The sequence below is a fragment of the Leuresthes tenuis genome, unplaced genomic scaffold, assembly GCF_036924035.1.
Source record: "Leuresthes tenuis unplaced genomic scaffold, fLeuTen1.0.hap1 SCAF_19, whole genome shotgun sequence".
NCBI classification, from domain to species: Eukaryota; Metazoa; Chordata; class Actinopteri; order Atheriniformes; family Atherinopsidae; genus Leuresthes; species Leuresthes tenuis.
Window position 1 is genome coordinate 14913428 of NW_027325373.1, and position 23000 is coordinate 14936427.

The 23000-nt window shown below is 40.6% G+C and overlaps 1 protein-coding gene across 1 annotated transcript in view; it reads right to left on the minus strand.

Moving 5' to 3' along the window:
• Positions 1–9838: 9838 nt before the first annotated feature.
• Positions 9839–23000, minus strand: part of dym (dymeclin) — a 48706-nt gene continuing 35544 nt past the window's right edge. Inside the window, exons 15-17 of the mRNA XM_072371727.1 lie at positions 21964–22146; positions 19058–19171; positions 9839–11131 (exon numbers count right to left, since the gene is read on the minus strand). Coding sequence (XP_072227828.1) covers positions 10982–11131; positions 19058–19171; positions 21964–22146 — 447 coding nt within the window. The 3' untranslated portion in view covers positions 9839–10981. The remainder of the gene's footprint in view (positions 11132–19057; positions 19172–21963; positions 22147–23000) is intronic.

The following is a 23000-nucleotide window of genomic DNA, read 5'->3' on the forward strand; positions in this document are numbered from 1 at the left end:
AAAATTAAAGACATTGTATGATTGTGGACATATTTTTTAATTGTATAGAGCCCTGTCTGCTGGTTTCCTGATATGTTCAGTAAGTACTCGATTTAATTAGTGTATTTTCTCATGAGTCCGTTACTTGAACTGTCGGTTTAAGTTAAACTTACTAGCTTCTCCTCAAAATGAAACCTTTAAGCTACCGTCACGGTGATTACTTGATCACACAGGACAGTTTCACTCAGCAATATTTTTGGAGTTTGCCCTTTGTTACGACTTTCAGGTTGCACTGGTGCCCACGGATAGCTGCCGAGGATGTAGGCCAAACCTGATCAAAGATTATGGGTTCTGAGGCTGAACTTTGGGTTCTGCCTCTTAAAGAGTTGAGGAAATTCGCCTGTCAGACGTCACTCAGGGCGATAAGAACCCAATCAAACATGTCCGGAACAAAGATGGGAGCGCGCTGCTGCCGCCCGCTGGACGTTTGGCTCTCAGTGGGACAAACACATGAACCCCGTGAGTTTGTCAGTATTAATTGTCTGCACAACTGTTTCCACTCATCTCCATTTATCCAGCAGAAGAGTCCATCAGCCGATGATCAATTTCCTCTCTAACCTGACAGCAGATCGAGGGTCCCCCTTCTTTATTATTGTCTTTATTGGCTGAATCCATATGTATTATGACAGGCTCAATGGCTTGAATTTAACTATATGCTGCATAAATAATATGTATGGACCAGTTTCTCAATAAAATTATAGCGTTGATATATAACACGCCATTAACACCATTGTAATGTATGAACAAAAGTTCAAGATAGCCTATATATAATTTTTTTTCTACTATGCATGCGTGTGTCTCCTCAGTGGCCCCGCAGAGTTCCCTCGACAGACAGTAGTCCCGGGGAGGAGGTGCAGTCAGCAGTATGTTAATGCGACAGAGTCGCTGCAGGGCAAGGGGGGTGGGCGGCTGATAATGATGGTGGCAGGGATGTGCGGTGTTGGGGAGGGAAGAGGTTTGTGCATGTGCGGATGGGGGTAGTCAATATTCATCCCCCGCATTGTCCCCCGGATCCCCCACTGGCGCCGAGCAGGAGCGCGACGCAGCGACCGCAAACGGTGCAGGGGGACCGCGTCGCGTTTTTAACGGAGTCTGGAAGCAATCAGTCAGGGGAATAAGTCTGTCAGAGGGATTGTGGAAGTGGCTGTAGCCGTCACACATTGTCCCCTCCCCTCTCCCTATCTCCCTGCCCTTCCCTTTGTGTGTGTGTACGATACTGGTCTCCAGACTCCAGGAAGTAGCCAGCTTTATCTAACCGTTTTCCATCTCAGTCTGCCTCAAGAGTCTGTCTGCAGTCTAGCCCGCATAAAGGTGCACAACTGTTTTTTATTAAGTAGTATCCCAATGTTTCAGCCACCGTGCATGTTTTTGCTTATTTCAAAGCAAACCTCCCATCAGACACAAACAGCCTGATATTGCACGCAGTGCCACTGGACAAGCATGCAGTCTGTTGTGGACATTCATGGGTGTATTCTACTGTAATGACATGACAAGCAGATTAGGGACTTTATGAAAATGTCTGGATTTCATTTGTGAAAAAAACAAAACATCCTTTTCCCAGATGTAACCATTTTCAATAGAATCAGAATTGACAGTGGAAAAAATGTTGCAAAAATACCTTTAAAAGGTGTCATGGTAAATAATTAGCTTAAGCTATTAGTTAATTAAAGACTCTTTTTAATCATTTTAGTGATCAGAAAACATGGTCATTCCTGTAGTCATTACATAACTTATATTATGTGTCATTGAGACTCATTGGAACCACAATTTCCCCCATTAGATGAACAATCTTTCAAAGTTTGGTTCATGAGGGGATTTCATCAGGGGAAGTTCTACACATGTGAGTGCTGCAGTGATGATTATTTCTGCACTGACTGAAAACCAGCACAAAATATAAACCAGCCTAACTAGACTTTGATAAGGCTACAACCAGTGGCTGGTTAGCATAGCCAGAAGTTAGGGATGGACAGATATATTAGCCTAACATTGGTACCAACCAATATTCAGCTTAATGACTGCATTCTACCTATTGGCAAATAGAGTCACAATCACAGATAGCAGTTTTGTCCTTTGTCTTGAAACTGTCAAGACATTTTTAAATTTATTTTGTTGGAAACAAGTTGTTGTTTTCTTTTAGCCATGTAAGCACTGAAAAAAAGTCATCACATTGGTGATGGTTTAACAGGCTAAAAAGTATTTTTCAAAACTTTATTTTACTCAAATGATCTTTTCAAGTGAAAGGTTATAATAAATGTTTTTTGATACATTTGTATGAATTCATTTGTGCTCGATCCAACACTGTAATGTTTTAAACGTGTTCACTTACTTTGATAAAGCATATTTATTGTATCCCTGGTATTAAATGGAAAATAAATGACCAAAAGCAATCTGAAATTATTGTTTTCAGTATTGGTATCTGTATCTGCTCAGAATTTCACAATCGCTGCATCCCATGCGACACATGCACCAAGCTAGACTAAGCTAAACCAGTAGCTAGAAGCAGCCTTATAGTCAACACACACACGCAGTACAAATGGTCTGCTCCTCAAACTCTCTGTCAGAGAGTAAGTGTCAAAAAACTATTACTTGAAGAACCTCTTTAAACTCTATCAAGTGGCCCGCAGAGCTAATTCAAGAGAGGGCATGCGATGAGGTAAAGCAGCATCGCACAGGAAGACAGATGATTAATATTCTAGATAGGAGTCCTGGCCTTTACTAAAATTTATCGACACAGTGACTGCTTCCAGACAAGGGGTCATGCATATGCAATTAACGCGGCTTATTCTGCAGGAGTCACAGTGCTCAAAATAGGGTGAAGACAGCACACAGGGAGCGGGTTATTGCAAAGATAACGATGATAAAAATAAGACAACTTTAATTAAAAAGATAGAGGAGACTTTTTTTTTTTTTAAACCACTTGCACATCTGATATTTTATCAGGAAAGAGCAAAAACGCCCACACTAGTAAATGTCAGTGCATAATTTAAAAATTGAAAAATCCTGGGTGAAAGGCAAGAAATTGACTGTTTCTCAGATCATTGTGTAGAAAAAAATAAACGTCTTTTATTTGTTAACATCTCCAGCTCGGCTCTCAATTTTGTGAGGGAGCATAAGGGTAAAGCTTGGGTGTGATGTTCTCAAATGTCCTGCGTGACCAACATTTCATCCTGGAAACCAAACAGCTATCTGTCCAATATTCTTGCTTACAGCTGCTCTGAAATACTGAGGAATGAAAGTTTTCTGTTCATTTCATAAAACACAATGTCAAAAGAGAAAAAAACAAAACAACAAATTTAGAGAACAGAGCAACAACAAAGATCATAAAACACATAACTTCTCAAAACCACAATATATTTTGGAAAACTACAGTTACACACAATGCACAAGAACATTTCAGTATAAAAAAAAGCACAACAGCAGCTAAAAATCACACATTTGAGAGCAGTCAACATTTTTCACGTGTTCTTATGTTTTGTTAAATGTTTTCTATGAAATGTCAGTCACTCTCATGACCTTTCAGAGTTTAGTTTTCTTAAATGCGTTATTTTTCTAAAAAGCTGCTTCATGAAAATACTGCATGTTGTTGTGCAATGTAGTTTTATCTCGAACCCCCTGTTTCTTCATACGTTTTACTCAATTTTGACTTCAGAGTCAACCAATAGTTTAGAGATGAAAAGTCATATTCTCTACAAACTTTTATTTCGAAGGTCTGCACTTTTAGATATGATCTCCTATGTTAAATAGTTCCACCCTCAAGTAAAAAGGAGTCAAATGGAATCTGACACTGCAATACTGAACCGCCTGTGACAGCTGAACGTGACGTTTAAAAGCTCATTTCTTGCCTTCACAGAGTGATTTCTCATATGTCAAGTCAAAAGAGAAGTTTTAGTCCAGGACACAGATCACTAAAGTCCTCTCAACAACAGCCACAGAAACAGCACAATGCAAGATATATATATGAATATATATAATAGTTCATTAATCAAATGTGATATAAATGTATAAAATGTCTGAACAAATGAAAGAAAAAAAATCAGATTTCAGATTTCTAAAATCAATGGGTTTGCGATATAAAATATAAAAGCAATAAAAGCAACAGCAGATTATTTTTGATTGGTGGAAAGACATGAAAATTAAATACATAGCAATACACAATGATGTTCACAGAGTGTAAAGTGGAAGCACACATCACATTGATAAAGACAGTTATGGTGTGACCTTCTCCTGGAGCATTTTTATAAAGCAGGTATTTTTTAATTGTCATCGCAAGCAAAAGCACAGATGAGAGACATTTTGTGTCTCTTAAGGTTAATTTCATGCAGGCAAATGGTTCTTCTTTTTTAAAAGAATTGCTCATAACCAGTAAATGTGGTGAGAGATGTATTAAAGTTGAGGCAGTTTCGTCTGTGGAGGTTATTGTAGGCCTTTTCCGACTTGTCCTAATCCTAATTCAGTCTGAGAATTAGGAGACGTACACATCAGCTTCTGGTCAATGAGAAAACGGCTGAAAGATGATCCTGCAGCCTGCCACAAAAACGCACAAGAAGATTTTGAACAATGAAATGAATTTGAAGTTGAATTCATGCAGGCAATAAAGCACAAGCCCTGCTCAGTTTGGTATATGGGTTCAATTCAAAACCTATTCTTTGGCTGCGGCAGCTCAGAATGCAGCTCACATCCAGCAGACATCGGTTAGTCAATACGAAGAAATGCCTCAAGGCAACATTAATTACTTTTTAATAATCCAACCTTTTCAGACTGGTCAATGTCAGATTGATGCATTGAAGTGGATCGGTGTGATTTTTTGACATTCTTTACACTCTCACATACCCCTTATGCATGAATGCATTTTCTGAAAATGAATATGTAGCAAACTCTTACGTACAATTAGAGAGTGCCCTGAGGGTGGCATGACCGTAGTTAAAGCTTGCACGAGAATCTTCATATAACGAAAAGAGTTTTATGTCATCAGAAGCATTTTATTCGATAAAGAAACATTTCTTTACCAGGAGGTCATTTCTTTTTCTGTGGGAGAGATTTTCTCTCATTCAGCTGATATTGTGAAAGCATCGTTTCAAGGTGGAATTCATGTCCATAAGCTGTTTGAAAGAATGAAAAGTTTCACAGTTTTTATTTGGCCTAGAACATTTAGTAGCTACAGCCCTCCGTGATCCAAATCTTTTTAAAAGCCAGTAGTATGAAGGAACTTTCTGGATCTCTATAGCACAGAAGTAATCATTCTACATGTGAGGGTGTTGCGGTCAAGTACAAACACCAGCGTGAGTGTCTTTGTATTCCCAACACTTTTTATATGAAAAATGACACATGATGCTGAGACTGCAGCCAAATGAGGTCTGAATAGTCATGGTTGATTGAATGGTGGTTGATGGATAAGTGTTTTTGGTGAGAAAACCCCAACAAAAACTAAAATGTACTAAAAAAGAATATTTTCCACTTTGATATTTGAAGAAATGTTACAGTCTTGTTAACCATTGAATAAAATTTCAGTTTTGCACAAACACAAAAACATGCAATGGACTTCTATATAAATATAAGTCTTTGTGTTATATGGATCTTTGTGTCAGAAGATCCAGTGTTCCCCTTGAGCTATGTTCGCCAGTTTTTATGCCTCAGGTGTTCCACACTCTCTAGGTACTATTTCCTCAGAATACTCAGTTCAAAGAATCCTAGGTTCAAAAGGTCCAATATTCCCTGTTTCAGTCTACTAACCCATAAACCTAATCCTTGCATTATTTTATAACCTCTGGTAATTCCATGACTCCGACTATCTGATAAGCCACCCCAAGTAAGCCTATATTATTGGCAGCCACACCAGTGCTCGAGGGCAGAAGATTTTCCACAGTATTTAAAGACAATATCAAGCTGGTGGAGACATGGGTCAGGTTTTAAATATGCAATTACTGTGGAACATAAAACCATTCTTCTGTTATCTTTATCGTGTACATGGGACTCAGGGAAAGTGGTAAAGTGTTAGAATGTGTTTGGCTGTTGGAAACGCAAGCGGAGCTAGAGGTTTTGTAGGGTCTGTGTAGGATTGTGCAAAAACTATGCTGCTGAATCTCGAGAAACTTGGTGGAATGGTACAGCATGGGCAATGCACAAACTTACACAATTTTGTGGCAAATCTAGGCCGCCATTTTCTACAAACTGCAAAACAAGGCAGATTGGGCAGATGCCTGTGTTTGCAGTGTCCTCCAATTTGTAGTATGTTCTATAGTTCCATGTAAATGCTGTCGGTGACTGATTAAATTTGACACCTCAAAAACTATATTTTTGGCATGAAGTCAAAACATGAGAAAAGCAGTTCTACAGCCAAATGTTTCCTGAGGTGAGTTGGCCAGAGGTTGCTCACTCTATGTGATATCTTGTTACCGAGGATACGTTAACTGGTATCTTGCAGACACCATGATAACGTCCGTCCGTCTGTCTCATCTTTAAATCTCTTTGAGAATTTATTTTTTATTTTTGCCACTAATGGCTCAGCCCACTCAGACACTGTTTTCATTTCAATGAAGATTTGCATAGGTGATTGTGTGTGTGTATACTTTCATATTCAAATCAAACTGTCAGCTCTGGCCTCATATAAAACTGTTGAGCCTAACGACCTCCAACTGTTACTGTTGTAATCTGTCATGTGCCCGACTTTTCACGTTGCTTTGTAAACATTGATCTGGTTATGACCCCCGGCTCTGGAGTGGAGAGGCACTGGTAGTCAACACTATCTCACCTAGACCTTAGGAAGGTACAAACATGGAGAAAATAAACTACCCATCCCAGAATTCCCTGTTCCATCCATCTTCCTGCTGCCACCTGAAATGGGAGATGATGGTAAGGTGACCCCTGTACCATAAAGGAACAAGGAGAGCCGTGTCACTTTGTGAAAACCTTCGTTCGACCATCTGGCCCTACGATAATAGAGCTGGGAGCAGGTGAGAGTCAGAGCGGAGAGACGGCGCCTCAGTCTCCTCGAGCAAGCAATGTCACTGTAACCTGCCATCGACCCCATGCTGAAAATGAGCCATTCTTTACATAAAATTGCGTCCATTATATTGTCCTTGAGAATAAGAGAATTTCAGGCATGAAAATCATTACAATAGAGCCGAAAGGCATGAAATTCCCTCGGGAAGTGGGAGCTCCAGCGGCACAGTGGGTGCCATTGTGTTGTAAACTTTTCCCCTCTGAAGTGGTTTTCCGCCTCTGTTTGTGCTGCCTCTGCAGCCATGACAACATTAAGACATGTGAGACACATTCAGTTCTTATGTGTGTTAATGTTGTGTGACAAAGAATACAAACACAGAGACAGTTGGGCTTTGAGGCAGATGTTTCTTTTGTCTTGTTGGCCGTGTAGAGGTAGTAGTGCTCTGTTGTTAGCAGAGGAACCAGTGAAGCCCAAAAGAAATAATTCATGGCTAAATGCACCTACTGTGATGTGGGGACTGGAGTGAAGTAACAGATATGTCATGGCCTGCAAATGCTACAATCTTCCAGATGACGCAAATGAATTAAATCAACAGAAATTGGGCAAACTATTTGGTAGCATGGTAAATCTGTTGTTAGAATAAATTAAATTTTGTTGTCCCCTTTCATGTCAAATCAAATGATGTGTGAGGTCAACTTCGCTCTCAAACTGCTTAGAACTTGTGCAATCTGTCGCAAGGAGACGTGGCTTCACTTTAACAGAATAGTTTTGAGAAATGCTTGAAAAAGCTCTTTCACAGATATGAAGGATAGTTAGGATGATCTACCTCTGTCCCCTGTGTGGGTTAAAGACTACAGTTGGCAGATTGTTAACTTAGCATAGTGTAAAGACTGAGAGTAGCAGGGAACAGCCTGTCAGGCCTGTCAGAAGCAGAAAAACAGAAGAATCGCCCACCTTTGAGCAGAGATATTGTTGTTTTGATTTAACATCAAACACAAGACCAATTATGCGTTCCAGTTTTAGGAATACGACACCCCTACTGATGGTGTCACAGATTACTCTTGAAAGTGTATTACTTTTTGCTTAACGTCAGCTACTCAGGTTACAAATCCAAATCAATTTGGCTTCGGTCAAAATGCAGTGAAATGTTCAACGTTTGGTGTGCAAATTGCTACATAAACCCCCTTTTTTTTGTGGAAAAGATGAGAGCTGCAGTTATCTGTGTCCTGGCAGTAGCTTAATATTAAGATCTAAGGTCTGCTGCACCTCTATCTTAATCGCAGCATGGCAGAGTTTGTGGCAAAAAACAAAAGAGAATGATTCTCTGTCTGAGAGAATCTATCGGATACACTAAATGTCAAGCGACTGATTTTGCATTGTTGATTTTACTGTTTAAACGTCCACTTATTGCAGCTGTGTTTTCAGCTACTTTGCCGTGAATAATTGCTCCACAGATTTATGCTGCTGGACCTTTCCATTCAGTTGTTGGTGATCAATTCATGTCCAGGAGTGAACAGTGGGCCACGTCATACGCTGAGTCTCAGTCGCCCTGTCTGCTGAAAATCTTGGTGGGGTTCAGTGAAAATGAGGTCAGGCCCTGGACACAAGAACATGGATATCTTGATTAATGCAGAGTGTTGCCACCGTTTTTGGCTGTTTCAGGCACTGAACCAAAGTTTTAGGAAAACTTCTCCAACGGTGAAGATTTGAACTTAGTGTGTAACATTTTGGCTTGGAACGCTGAGATTGAGTGCAATTATCTTCTTATTAAATTCAAAAATATGCACCGATCTCCCTTTTGTTTGAAAGAACCTAGCCAAGATAGTGCTAAGCTCGCAGCAGGACTTTTTACTTCCAAAAATGTACTTACTTTGCTGACTCTATTGAGGAGCAGCGGCATCAGAATGTGTTATGGACTACGCTGCCACATTAAACACGGGACCTGGAAGCAAATGTCGCTGGTTTGATTGGACCAGAACAGACAGCTGACACATACAGTTTGGCCTTGTGCATCCTTCTGTTTGGGTCAGCTGTGCCGAAGCTTCTCGTGCATGGGCATGTATCTTCTGCTCCTGGTGTTCTAAGTCTGGTGCATCGAAACACACTAGCTCTGGACATTAGAATGGTATTGATCCTCTCAGCTTACTCTTGTCTGGAAGTCATAACCAGAGTCGATGTATTCTTTTTGTAGTTCACATAAAGATTTTTTATAAATACACAAATGTCTTTGATTTTTAGGTAAATGTAATTCATTTCATTGTACTTTTAAGTTTAATCTAAATTCATTTTGTTTTTATTTATTCAGTCTAACGTAACTGGTTAACAAACTAGCGTATTTGTTTATTTTTACTGTGATTGTGGTCCATCAGTTTCCCGCTAGGATTTTATACACCTTTCAGAGATATAAATATGAGAACGCTTCCTTAGTTCTTCATCCCTTATACTGAGGAGTAGCTCAGAATGCAATCCTTTAGTGCATAAGAGCTGGGATGGTGAAGGATGGGATGCATTGTTTTTAATACTCACAGTTATGGTTTTCCCTGGTTCTTGCATTTGTATTGTGCTATATTCTGTTTTGCATGAAATGTGCAGCACAAATAAAGTCTGATTGATTGATAGATAGATACACAAAGCTTTCTGTTACATAGGTTACCTTGGGTATATTGGTAAGGAGTGGGTTTTCTTTAGTTCTAAAACATGTAGGAGGAGCAGAAAAGCTTAAATTCAGCACCATAATATCAAACATGGTTGCACAGACACTCTGTTTTACTGCAAATCTGTTTAATGGTAAAAAGATGAAAAGGAGCTCTTTCCCCGAATAGTACGCTGTTCGGCTGCTTAATGAACAAGAGACTGAGGTTTCTTTGATTTCACGTTTTTATTTAAACTCCCATTTTCAAAGCAAACTTTGCCACAAAATGACAGCCGTTGTCATGTTATATGAAATAATAAAAAGCCCGTTTCCCACCAGGAAATAATCATACTTCCACTGTTTTTCTTCTTTTTTTTTTTTTTAGCAGCAGTCATTTTTAGTACTACCACTATTTACATTTAGGGGTGTTGAATATATATAAAAAACAATATACATGAAAATAAATAACTTAAGTCTCCAGTTAAACATGCAAATAAGAGTAACAAATTAAAGAGACCGCTTTAATTATGAACGACAGGACAGGAGATTTAGTTTAAGTATTTGCCACAGAGATGCAAATGATAAAGATGAGGGGGTAAAGACAAATGAATGAGCTTGAAGCGACGATGAGATCACATGAATCAGAATGATGCATACTGTTATTATTATCCTGGGACTGAAACGACACATTAATTTAACTGTAACTCTGCATATAACGGACTACTCTGACCTGTTTGGAACTCAGTCTCACAAACACAAACCTTTATAAAAAAAACCTCCCGTGCAGTCAAAGACAAATGTGTGGTCAAAATAAAAATAAAAACTCATTTATGAGAACCATAATTAAAACTCAGTAGGACACAAGACAGATCATATATTTTTGAAGACGTGTGCAGCTGTAGGTGAATGCGTACCAAAGCAGTGTAATACATGGGTGCAGATGTTTAAATGTCCTTTTCATTGCAAGCGAGGGCAAAAAAAAAAAAAAAAACACCAAAAAAGGGCGGGATTATCCACCGCCTGTGTCCTGAGCTCCTCACCGTAAATTAGTATATGCTGTTAAACAGGTATTTACTACACAACATGAGTATACATGAGTGGGAGCTACTGTATGTGCTGTTAATCAGCACAGGTGAAGCTTCGTTGTGTAGAAGCAGAGGAATTATGATGATATAAGGGGAAGAGAGGTTTGCTGCATAAAAAGAAACACCATCCTGTACGAGGTTGAGGCACTTTCAAAGCAGCGTTCACATACTATTAAGGGTAGCGCACGCACATGTACACTACCCAAAACCCACACGTGCCATCAGTCATTTTTCTTTTTTTTTTCTTCTTCTTTCTGCACTGAACGTGGACAAAGGTGCGGTTTTTCAGCCGGAGTCCATGCTGAACAGCTCGATGCCGTGCGGGCTCCAGTAGAGGCCGACTCCAGAGTTGAAGACCAGGGACCAGACGTAGGGGATGAAGAAGTCTTCCGGCTGGTCCTCCTCCACATACTTAAACTTGAGCTCTGGAAACTTCTGTTAACACAAGGAGAGCGAAAGGGAATATTGTGAAAATGGAGAAAGCTTTTTTTTTTTTTTAGTTGAAATGTGCTGACATTTGTTAACACACTTGTACTTGTCATATCAGGAGAAAACGCACGGCAGCAGAACCCTGAAACTGGGTCACTCAAAAGGAATTCAACCACCATCGGCTGTATTATTTACACCTGCATTACATGAGGGAATAATTGGCTGTTTTTCTTCTTTTTTTGTTTTGTTTGTGTTTTCTCCAGTGATTATAAACGGGTAAGTGGGTTTTTGTTTAGGTAATTCAAATTACAATCCATGGAATGCATTTACTTGTGCACGGGTAAACATTTAAATGAAGTCCAAGCAAATAGAAAGCTGCAGTTTTGACTGCAGATGACTAAACACTGTGCAGTGTGGCAGTGTGGCAGTGCGAGTTGTGCAGCAGGGAGAGCTTTTTTTTGAGTCCTCCTGCTTCCCGAAGCAAAAATTCAAATTTATTTCTCCCATAGACTGTGATACATGACTCACACCTGAGGCAGCTCTCCAGTTTGGACTGACATCAAACGCTCCCAGTTGAGTCATCAGCACAACAGATTAAAACCGCGTCGAAAGGCCCAATTCATCTGTGGCTGCATCTCTAATTAGTTTCATAACGTATGTTGATTTGTTCCATTTCTAACATTTCACCAGCACGACACGTGGTTGTTTCTTCCTGATAACAAACCGACATGAATAAGAGAAAACGGGGGGGGGGAATCGAGGAAAAGGTCAAATCCACTGCTTAAAGGTAACCCTGTGTAATCAACATATTGGCTGAGGTTCCCATGAAGTGATTCACAGAGCAATATTCGCTGCTGTATGCCTCTCCTGTAGAAGCAGAACGGAGGGAGTCTGAGCCACTTTTACAAAGCTGCTCTGATTGGGCAGTTTTACTGGTCTGAGCAGACAACACCCAGCAGACTGCATCGACTCTCATATTTTCATTTGAATTCAAAGACAACGGGGCGGTGCAGAAAAATTCAAGAAAGCCTCCATGTGCAGGATGAATCATCGAAATTTTCAAGCGACACCAAAATCAGGAGGAGAAGAGCTGCTCTGCTGATTAGCTGTTACAGTGTTTGCCTCCCTGACAAAGCACTCCCTGGCAGACAGAGGACGACACAGTGAAGATAAAAAAGGCTAAATTGTAGAGATCGCATACTTATACTCTGTTATATGTGCGTCAGTAATCTGTATCTTGGTTATCAGTTACTTTTCAAACATCCTCTGCTAAGGCAGACATTGTCACGATGTTACAGAAGTTGATCTGGCTCGACCACAGCGAAGCCAAAAAAGAGTCAAGACTTTGATATACATAATGTGCTGGGTGTTTTTGGAACGAACGTTAAAACGTTAGAATTAGAAAAAAAGCTTTCTGATTTGCTACGTTTCTTTTCAGGTTGGGCTGAGGCTATTTCCTGAATCTTTGCTAATCAATTTCCTCTTATAGAAATGGGTGTAAAGGAGATTGAGATTATTATATAATCTTTCAATCACTCGTCTTGTACTGGCTAAACGTTTTGCCGATAAAATCGAAATGTAAATTTAAAAGTAACATTATTGGTTAAAAGTAACCAATAATATCGATATCACTGGTGTTGGACAATAAAAGCATGTTTCTATTAAAAAAAATGCACATTTCAGATGTAAATAAAAGTGTTTTCCAACCCTTTTGGCCCATTGCAACAAATGTACAGATAGTAAATACGTCATTTCCACCACAGGAGAAGCTTGGTTATCATACACCCTGGATCAGCATTGGAAATCGGTTCACATGAGATGGGAAATATCAACAAATCAGATATCAGCAAATTAGCAATTTCGTGGATCTCTTGTAAAGATCTTGTTTTGGAAAAATTAACAGTCCAACACCTAAATACTGTCATTTGAGCAGCTAAAAACAGAAAATGTCTGACACTTTTATTAAAAGACATATATCAGATAACCAGCCAACTGCTCTAACTGAATGTGACACATTCACATCTTCAATTCTTCTCTAATAAGAAACACTGGATGAAAACACAAGCCCACCAGTCAGACCAAGCCCAGCCAGCCCACCTAACAGCAGGTAGGCAGCAGAAGACGAGCATCAATAATACAACGCCACCTCATTATATGCGCCTGTCTACACATGCTCGTACGTGCACACATGCAGTCCAGTAATCAGTCTGCGGTGAAAGACAGACGCTGTGGCCTTTATGAGTTGCTCCCAGTCTGCTCCATTGAGTCCTGACTGGCTCTATTCACAGCCACACTATCGGTATCATAATGACACAGACAGAGGGGCTACGGGGTCACAGGCCATATGCCAGGCTACTGACACTAGACCGCACACACCACTGCCATTGTGATGGTGAGACACAATACAGGAGCTGTATTATCTGCCAAGCATTTGTGTGTAGGTGACTTGTCTTATAATCTACTAACTCATCAAATGTTCATATGACGCCGATGGTGACGGTTACGCAACCCAAGCTCGCTTTTACTTGTTAGCATTAAAGGAGGAAAAATAATTTGAAATTTTTCACTTTAATTGGAAACTGTTTTTATTCCACAGCCTCATTGATTAACAAGCAGGAGCATACAAAAGCACAAGGCTGCTGTGGAGATTAATGTGCAGTTCTTATTATCATGATATATGAGACTTAAGCAGTTATGCTAATTAGCGAAATAAGATAATTAAAGCATTCATCAGCAAATACTGCAATGTCAACATACTGCCAACATGTGTGGTATTAAAGCCTTTCAATCTTAAAGCATTAGGATATGAAAGTTACCCTCAGTAAAATAGAAATGCATTTTTAACACTGCACCAAAAACTATCTATATGAATAACACTGTCAGCGGAAATATTTTCAAGTAGCTATGATAGAGGCATATAACCACAGGCCGAATTAACACACTGAAGCAATACGATGTTGAACATAACAGATCCTCACAGTGGCAGGACTGAGCAAAACTGGCCATAAGCTCCATCACTTCCACTTGAATATGACCTGCACCTCATTAAGGCCACAGTTTGCAGGAGCTAAAATACAACCTTAAAAACACTTCAAACACTGAAAAAGAGGAAAATTATTTGCTATTCTAGGTATAGTTTCGGTATATTCCAAGGAATATGCTAGATTACTTTCATGCTGAGAGTTAGATGAGAATGATACCGCTCCCTTTGCTTAGTTTAGTTTAGGCTGCAAATAGTTGGGAGACCCTAAGCCTAGTGTTAAGACGGTTAAAATCAGCCAACTCGCATGTCCAAAGTTCTCCAACAAACACTCATTTGTTTTAAAAATCGAAACGACAGGTTGTGGTTTTCAATCTGTGCCAAACTATTTCTTGGCTGGGAGCAGTGACTTCCTTGAGTCTCTATTCATTTCCTGGCGAACTTCATACTGACGACAAGATTCCTGGAAGTCGCTATTCCCAGTTGGGAAACACTCCAACAAGACCCCAAATAAACAAGACTTGTCCCAAAAAACACTTTGATGTTACGTGTTGAACTACAAGTTCTCATCCAGCTGGTATCATACTTCCCAAACTGTACCTTTTATAAGCCCGTTACTGTGGAGACAGTAAAGCATTGTCTCACAATAGTCAAGACACTAAAACGTAGGTAATGGGGATGAAAGTTGTGCGGCTACGCAAAACCCTTTTTCCCAAATTGACAATTCCCAAGCCAAGTGGTTGCTAAAAAAAACCCCAACTTGAACGTGAAGTCCCCCGTGCACATCCAATTACTTTCACTAGACACCGAGGACAAAATGAGAAAACAGAAAAATGATCTCTGACTCACAATGGCCACCATTTTTTCCCCTCTTTCTCCTATATTGGACAGAACCCCCGGGGGATTTTGTGCTATGGGAAGTCTTAGATATCACCACATCCTTTATAGCAAAAAACATTCCTTCCAGGTTTGAATACTTTCTGAGGGGGAGAGGAAAAAAAAACAAAAAAAAAACAGAGCATCTCCAGTCTGCCACATCCCATCATTAATATCATCTCCCTCCCTTTTCTTTGGTCTCGCTCATAGCTTCTTCTCTGTACATGTCTGTCTGTGCTCTCTCCGTTTTGCTCTCAGTCAGAGCTGACTGGGCCCACTTGGCCCGGGCTCATATCAGTTAGTTATGGGTCCTGGCGGGTCAGGCCCTCGCCCCTGAACACAGACGGGCTGGCTGGCCTCATATCTCCACTCAGGACTTTGTGTTCCCTTTCCTCCTCTGCATGCTGCTGGGCTGTCAGAGCTCGGCCAGACAGAAAAGAATGCGGCTGGGGAGCAAATATGAACTTGGAACACACAAACACTCACATGCAGGTACACACACAACCACTGAAAGCCTATACTACCATCAACACACTAGTCTTTGATAAGACTTCTGGTCCAAATTCTTTTGTTTAATATGGGGCACTATGTGTATACAAAGGGTTTCAAATGGTTAGTGGTGACTTCCATCCAGAGTTCACACAACAAAAATCTCAGAGAAAATCCTCATATTTTGAGAAAGTTTTGTTTGTGTTTGCTGTCCTTATTTCCTTCCCACACTTGTAGTCATTTTGAAGTGGTCTTTTCGAATATTTACTCTTCCACATCAACATAACAGTGAGTATTAAATGTTTCTTTTTATAGCAATATTAACATGTTTATTCTTTCTTCAAAAAACAAACATCAGGAGACTGGTTGCTGTTCTCGGCTTCTGATGATTGTAACAAGAGGATCCAGCAAACATATTTAAGGTGTCCAGATAAGGAGTACAATTATACAAAGCCCCGATCGCCCAAAATGTTGTCATTGTCACATCAGACGGACTGCTTTAAACATGCCGACACCATCTGAAGCACAAGCTTTTCTGAAAATCCTGCATTCCTGCGCATTTCCACTGAGAACATGGAGACACACTCACTATGGCTTTATTCATATGATTGCAGGTCGACTGAGCCATATAATTTGACCGGTCCTTGTCTCAGTACATATGCACTGAAGCAGAATCGAGTTATCAACTCGAGCATATCCGACACTGTGGGCTGCATTAGTGGAGTGTGTTCATCTGGTTTTCAGAAGCTCAATTTTGTACTTTTTAGTCAGACTAATGTGTTTACATTTATTCTAAAAATCAGCTTTTGGTCTGACTGACAACTTTTTTTTTTCCAAGTGTCATGTAAATGTGCTCCCTGTGGGTGAGAAAGTATTGATGAGAAAGTAGGAATGACCATGTTTCAGGTCAACAATGGCCCAGGAACTGAGTGTAGTTTAATATCTTCATGGAGGTATCGGTCTGCATTGCTCTCAGCATTTGCAGACAGATTTTTTTCAGCACTGACAGATGGACGTACAGTCCTCCACAGAGCTAACAACCCATAGGCGCCAGAGATGTTGGTAAGCATTGATTGAATGCTGATTGGTTGACTGTTAGTAGAGGGGACGGCAAAAGCAATTTCACAATAGAGCGGATGAGGTGCTAAAAACTATAAAAAGCAAACAAGCAAAGGTGAAAAGCACAAACAGCACCGACAGTGGACAGTATTCATTATCTTAGCAATTAGTTTCACTCCATCACAAAGCAGATCTTTGACCACTTTGGCTTCAGTCATTTCCACAGCAGAGCAAAGCTAAAGGACCAACAACAGTGCTACCACAACAAAGAGCAGGTAACAGCTCAGATTGCTCTACATATTCATGAGACTGTGGCAGCAAAATGCTTTAACACATGCGTTTGTGAGGAACCAATGGAGAGCATATTGAGATCTACGATAAACCCTTAACAGCTTGTAGGCCCACTGCCCAACCCCCCGCAGCCCCCTCACGGGGAGCCAAAGAGTCTGTAGGCTATCACTGCTTAGTAAAGCCAGATTTCAGCTGGACAGGCTAAACAACACATTCCACAGGCAGCGCCTATGAGCGCCACTCAAACTCACACACCCTGAAACAACACACACAAAAAAAACAAAGAATCAGAGAGACAGTTGAGTGACGAGGCACGGAGGGTCGTCCCTGGGGTATTTACCAACTCCTTTAACCCTTTCTTTCAGCTGGGACTTCATTTGCATGTCTACATCTTTGTCTAAACACTTAAGTCCTTCAAGTGAGCAGGCTTTTTGTAGACTTGTGTTTACAGTGTTCACCTCACTTAAAACAACACTGGATCTGCTGTCACTGAGGTCAAAACAAAACCGTTTACTTGACAACTGTCAGTTCCTCCCCGATTAGGCCGAAAAAAATACAACTTTGATATTTAAATGTGAAAATGACCCATCTTCAAACAAAGACTGTGGAGGAAAATCAGCAATGGCCAACAAGTATCACAACAAGCTTCATTCAAATTTCAACACGGCACCTGTAAGTTTTACCATCAGCAGTCACTGTTCACCAGTGAACGTGAAAACAAGAGCATAACTCGATCAAAGCAGATTAAAACAGACAGAAAACAGACAAATGGCAGCTCTCTCATTTCCTCTACGTTAGTTCTTGTCTTGATGAAGGAACAAATCAAACATATCACATAACGTGGACTCACTGGAGGTTATTACTACAATTACTACAATAACTTTACTACCAAATGAAAAACTATGATGTGTAAAATTCTCTTCTTTTAGAAAGAGCATAACATCTCCACATCTCTTTTCTGTCATACCCACAATTGATTAAGACACCAATATTCCTTTTACTGAGTGATCACCAACTCATTGATGACTCCACACAACATTAATCAAACCTATGGATTTTAGGATTGGGGACTGAATAGCAGGATGAGCTCATAAGATGAAGAGAAGCGAGAGGACAGACAGCTGTTTGTTTGAGCGATGGTACCATCAGAAGGCATGGACTTCTCCCAGAGGAGACATTGGCTTGATATTCTTTTCGCTTCACGTCACCCAGTGGAACTGGAAAGCACTCAGATGGTGGGAGAGTCAGTCTGAGACTCAACAGCACTTTTGCACAGGCTGTACAATCATGCATGCATGCTGTTGTATCTCCAAACTCAGCAAAGTTTGCACAAAAATCCAAATGACAGAGAGAGTGGATAACACACACACACACACACACTAATGCATCACATACATGTGCCTTCCAGCTGGCTGCATGAGGCTGTGCTACAGGTGCAGAATGTATGCTGAAGGACATGGCAGGGTTATCCACATGTGCAATTCTACGAGTTTGTGGACGTTTGCAACATGAGAGCTCGACTGAGAGTGAGAAAGCGAGTCATGGACCCATGACCACGCACCATCCCTCTTCCACATGGGCTAGTGAGACAAATGCCTTGCAGCCACCCGCCAAGTACAGAACATAAAACACATGATGAAACATGCAATTAAGAGCTTCTGTGCTGGTGAGGAGCGGAGAGTGGAGACCCCTGGTTACATATTTCCTCGCTGATTAATGGAGGAGCATCAGGAGGGGAGGGGTTAGCGAACCCGCCAGGAGTGCTGGGTAACGAGGCGTGGTGGCAGATTTATTTCCCGCCGACCCCTCCCCCCAATCTTATGTGCCCATGACAAAGTGCCCCCTAGCTCCCCCATCCCATCTCCTTGAAATGTCATTACATGTTCGAATGTAGCAGGACAGCAGAGACGGAATGACGATAAGCATTAATGCTAATGAGAACTGGGCTGTGGCCTTTGTCTCAGGTCCCAACGGCTGTCTTCTACCTGTCCCATGACCCTTTTCCATATTTCTATTCCATACATTCGTCATTTACCTGTCCAAACAAACTCACTCTTTTCTTCACCAACCCCCCCCCCCCCACCATCCAGTGTTACCAAGCAGTTTCTGACAACACACTGTAGGCTCTGTACATGCACCAAGATGTCCAATATACAACACTTTTTTTTTTTCTTGGACAGCTTCGTGTCTCCAAGGTCTTCCATTCCATCGGTCATCTCACTCTGTGTGCAGATTACCTTTAGTCTGTCTTGAGGCAGGGCCTGGGCTCCTTTCATGATGACCTCCTGAACTCTCTCAACTGACAGGTCACTTCCAGCCTGCTCCAGACGCTGACTGAAGAATCCAATAACCTAAAGGTTACACAACAGGAAATCACAGATTTGCATAAAAATACAGTTGATCTAGCAGAGATTACAAAAAAAAAAGTATGTTTGTGCTGAATAAAGCATAAACGGCAATTATGCAATTGCATCGTGTCGTTATATTCAGATCTCGTGTTCGAAGTTTAGGGAGAGTTATTTCAGCATTCTTTTCCATCAATCGAAAACATCCAATCAGTTTTAACTATCCAATGAGACCCACAAACCACCTGAGCCAAATTAACAGATACGACTAAGATGCGTGTTCTTGATTGAGCTTCAGTCTCCTTTACAGTCATGCTACAGTGGAGTTTCTAAAGCGGACAATGCCACACCAAAATGACAAATTGTGGATATGTAGTGTTCAGTCTTGTGCATGGTACATTTGTGTGTGAGTCGCGGTCACATGCTGTGAGTCACTGTTGTCTGTAGCTCTGATTTGGGCAGTGATGAACATTAACAGAATAGTGACTTGTGTCTGAACATTGTGTCACCAGAGGGTTACGGTACAGGCTAAATCAGACAGGAAACCAACCTTGCGGAGGAAAAGTACAACGACAACTGCGGTGGACATCAACCAGGAAAAAACGGAGAGCTCTGGATTATCATATCATATCTGGGAAGGTGCCAGTCAGTCACTTAGGTTTATTGATGACCGGCTCAGACTGGAAACAACTCAGGTCAGGTCATTTTAATGATTAGCTTAGACCTGGTTGATTCCATTCCCCCCAATGCTCATATTGTCCTCTTAAAAAAAAAAAAAAGGAAAGGAAACACACTTCACAAGAGTGAAAACTATTTATATTTTACGTTTACCGTTTCCATTCTCTTTTCTTATTCACCTCTTCTAAATGCGAACGAAAAGCAGCAATCGGAAACCCGTCTATTGTCCTATTTATTATCCACTCGAGACTCATGCTGGGCTATCTCCAACATGTCGTCATTAGTTAACAATGTTGGGACAGGTAAAAACTAAAATTTTTTTTATGTGTTATTCATTTAAATTTAATGTAGTCGAGTACATTTAAATAGCATTTTCTGGTAAGAAGTTATTTCAAATGTACAAAACTGTGATTGTTTAAAATACAGTTCATTAAAGATATTCATTTATAATGTTATTCCTAATCACAACATATTGTATATATTGTAAGTGAAAAGGATAACAAAAAATGGTTCCTGTTCAACATTATACTTGTAAATATAATCTGTTAACATCACAATCTGCCTTCAACATTCTGCCTTTAAAACCAAACACGGGGATCTTGATCTCATAGAAATTTATTGTAAACTAGCAGACAGCATAAAGCTCTTCGTCTCTTCTAATCTCACCGTTTGGAGCGGTCACATTAATATTTCAACAGCCACACCCAATGTGATGGGACTGGGTACACTATAGAGATCTGAGAACAAAATGACATAATGCTCCATGCCCTGACCTTACAGAGACGAACTCTGTAAACAACAGCAGTGTTAAACGTTCCAAGGTATCATTACAAGTAAGACAAATCAAACCATTGTAACTGTCTGTTTTGTTGTTAGATTCAACATATTGTTGCCTCCATCAACAGAGAATAAAATGTATGGATTGTTGTGTTTCCTAGCAACTGCAGGTCTCACAAAAAATGATTCTACACTTTGCAGTGTTTCAGAGTGACAAATATTATGATTTATTTGGCAATTAACTGAGGGAGATTGAGAACGGCTGCAGCTGAAAGTTAAAATAAGGTGCAAAACTGCATGAATGCTGCTTTTAGTCTGAGGAAATGGATTACAAATTCAACATGGAGTTTGAGCATTTTTTTTTTATTACACTTTTAAAAAGCACTTCACTGGAACTCAAATTATTTGATGCCCCCTGGGTTTAAGCTCAAACAAGAAATCATGGAAAGTATATTTACCACAGCTGTGCGAGGTCTTTCCTTGGAGAACTGTTTGATGTTAGGAAATTAAAAAAACTAAAAAGAAAACCCTGTGTATTACGGATTCTTTTTAATGCCGTTTTTTTTTTTTTTTGTCAAACCAACAGTGAGAAATGCATCCACAGGCAATATTTTGTCTGCTCATGCTCTGCAGTTGCTTTTAGAGAAATCAAACAGTACGGAGTGAACCCGAGCAGTACGGGTGTGGTGTGTGTCTGCATCTATCCAATACTAATCTCTTCATTAACTCTGAAGGCCTCCCATATGGGGTTAATTTAGAAGAGCAAAGAAGCAGCCTCTCATCCTGGGCCTCATGCTCACACGTACGGATTTGCAAGTGCAGGGAAAGCTTCGGTGAATAGCCTTAGGGAGGCTGACTTAACGGAGGATTTTAAGCTAGCATGCCTACCTCATACTTATGGATAGCAGTAAAGCCCATGGCAACGTATGCAGTAACCCCCACTCTGCACACATACACACCAAGGCTTCCTTTCCTCGTATACATGACCAATACAGGTATAAATGACAGCTTTCTCAAACAGCCTCCCTTCCTCCCCTATGCACCTACACTCTCAATAATTATGAGACAGAGCCTCCTGACACAAGGAGACTGATTAATTCATTGACACCTCGTAGTTTCAAAGGGCCTAGCCTGCCATAGACTCCATGTTAATGATGCAGTTCGCATACGTTCTAGCGCAGTCCAGCTTTCTGAACCTTTCCCAGCACACAGAGAGGACACTGAGTGGAAATCTATAAAGCCTTGATCTATGTAAAAGAAATTCTGCAAATCAGCCAAAGCCATCAGGGTAAAGTGCTTCGAGGTCCAAGGTTCTCTTAATTCACTTCTGATATGTGACTGACCGTGTCGAGGTTCTGCATGATGTCCTGGAAGGATGGGTGCGTCCTGAACTGCTCAAAGAGCTCTCTCTTGTAGAGCAGCGCGTACACCAGGTTGGGATTGTGGTGTAAAGAGTTGCACAGGCAAGAGTTGATGATTTCCAGCATCATACGGATCACCTCCTCAATCACATTCAGGTCCTGGGCCTGGGGGAGAGGGAGGATATAAAGGTTAATTGGGTTCCCACTACACTGGTTTCACTTATTATGATGCCTTTAAATAATTGTCTCCTGCTAGAGACGGAGGGGGAGGGGGGGCAGAGGAAAGAAAAGAGGGATGAAGGGAAAGAAGGTGGAATGTCAGTGTAAGTAAGTCTTAACTGGGGACAGAGGAATGATCTTATAAGCCACAGATCAGGACATTTCACAGCACGTTCCTTAGTGGGGCAGTGGCAACTGTCACTAATGACAGGTGACAGTTTAGGAGGTTTGTGGCAACGGCACAGAGAAAGATGCATGGCGCTAAGCAGCTGACAGGATGGCGTCATTTACAAAGTTCTTCAAGCAAAGTAGGTCTGCCGCCAATTAGAGGGCATAGGAGGGAAGTTAATAAAGTTTTTTTTTTAAATGAGGATATAATGAGAAGAAACAATGCATCATAAAACTGTAAAAGACAGAAACTTACATGCAACAATGTGCAGCAGTTACGAGAGGGTATGTCGAGGAATGGTTTGATACTTTGGAAATGTCACAAATGAAATAGAAATAAATGGAAAAAAAATAAAGGAAAGATGTCCAAAGCTCACAAAGGCTAATGCACAAATACAACAGCTGTAGTTCTACAGGGGGTTATGCGACAGACTATATTTTCTATTTCTTCTAACTTCCTATTTTTTCCAGTAGTCTTGTTAAACAAAAATAATCCAACACATAATCCCCCGTTCAACCGTGATCTGTGAGATTTTAGAGTTTCTGCTGTATCCATTTTGTTGCCTTTGGACACTATCAAGTCAACAGTTTCCTTGTGTTTCCAGGCTAAATGGTAATCTAACCAGGTGCTA